Consider the following 1,253-nt stretch of genomic DNA (forward strand, 5'->3'; position numbering starts at 1 on the left):
GGCAAGGACTAACACGCCTCAAATGTAGTCAAGGAAAAGGACCGTCAATCTCTTACCTTGGGAAAGTGGTGATTTTTCAAGCTTTGAACTCTTACCTTTTCTTCAGCTTCTTGCCCTCCTCCTTGGACGCTGGAAGGATCATGGCCAAGTAGGGCCCATCCACTTCAAAGAAGATGCTGTTCTCTGAGCGTGTGACATAGGTGAGAGAGGCTGGGTCCTCCAGCTCCTGGTACTGATCATTTGTGAAGCCTTCCTGCAGGCACAGCCCCAAGAGAATAGCCTCACTCAACAGCTGAACAGCTGGGCTGATTATATGAGTAGACAGCCCCCAGATACATTATCCTGTCTGAAGGGATCACTGATGGCCTTTGTTCCTTCCAGATGATGGGAAAGGTCAATCCCTGCTCTCCTGAGGGAACATACCCTATCTTAGCAGAGAATAAAGTAAGTTATCCTGATTCCTTGTGACCAAGCAACTCTTTGGAAAGCTACAGAACAATTTAGCAGGTAGGACTCAAASATGGGACCTGAAGAAAAGTGCAGGAGACTCTAAAGTCACTTCTTTTGGCTTATAGCCATAAATGTCTGAGCAAGCAGAGCATGGGACCTTGTTCTTGTCTTGACTCCTGCTGCTTCTGGCAGTCTATGTACATAAGCACACACCAACCCTGGTCTCTTACACTATACCCTCCCTGCTATATCAGGGTCTCTCCTTCCTCTCGAACGCCAGTTTGAGCTATGGGCTGTGCAGGGCAGAGAGTAGCTGTGTAGCAAGCAAAGCTGTCAGCCCCAACGTCCTGCTCATTACACAGGGGACCAGAGACAAAAGABAGGCTGTCCTCTGGGCTGAAGCCAACTCCAAGAACAAAGATGCATACTCCACTGCCAGCAGAGCTACTCCATTCACAAGAACTGCCTGATTGGCTTGCAGGCCTACAGAAGGCTAAAACATTTTCTCTCCCTTCACTGTTTTTACCAGACTGTAGAGCTGGCTGATACTGATGCCAGACTCACCTTCACGAGGATGTTCAGCATGGCACCGGGGTAGGAGATTGTCACCTTGGGCTTCTTTGAGTTGGTTGACTTGATGACAAAGTTTTCTGGGAAGCTGTTGGGAAGGACACACCAAATCCCATCTGTATCCAGTTCTAGAGGTCTCCTAAGAATGGAATAAAAAAAAATCACCATCAGGAAGAGATTGGAAAATATGCCAAAGAACTGTTCTCTGTCCACAAGTCAGGCAGAGGCAGTGT

General features: G+C 47.9%; 1 protein-coding gene across 1 annotated transcript in view; it reads right to left on the reverse strand.

The window, feature by feature from the left end:
- Positions 1 to 1,253, reverse strand: part of LOC146601367 (DNA polymerase epsilon catalytic subunit A-like) — a gene marked incomplete at its 3' end in the record, with an annotated part of 5,633 nt that overhangs the window by 3,129 nt on the left and 1,251 nt on the right. The window contains exon 2 of the mRNA XM_085307374.1: positions 1,015 to 1,159. Within this exon, the coding sequence (XP_085163500.1) occupies positions 1,015 to 1,159 (145 nt within the window). The remainder of the gene's footprint in view (positions 1 to 1,014; positions 1,160 to 1,253) is intronic.

The sequence above is a fragment of the Rhea americana genome, unplaced genomic scaffold, assembly GCF_003343005.1.
Source record: "Rhea americana isolate MKP2758 unplaced genomic scaffold, rheAme1 scaffold_1033, whole genome shotgun sequence".
In the NCBI taxonomy this organism is placed as follows: domain Eukaryota; kingdom Metazoa; phylum Chordata; class Aves; order Rheiformes; family Rheidae; genus Rhea; species Rhea americana.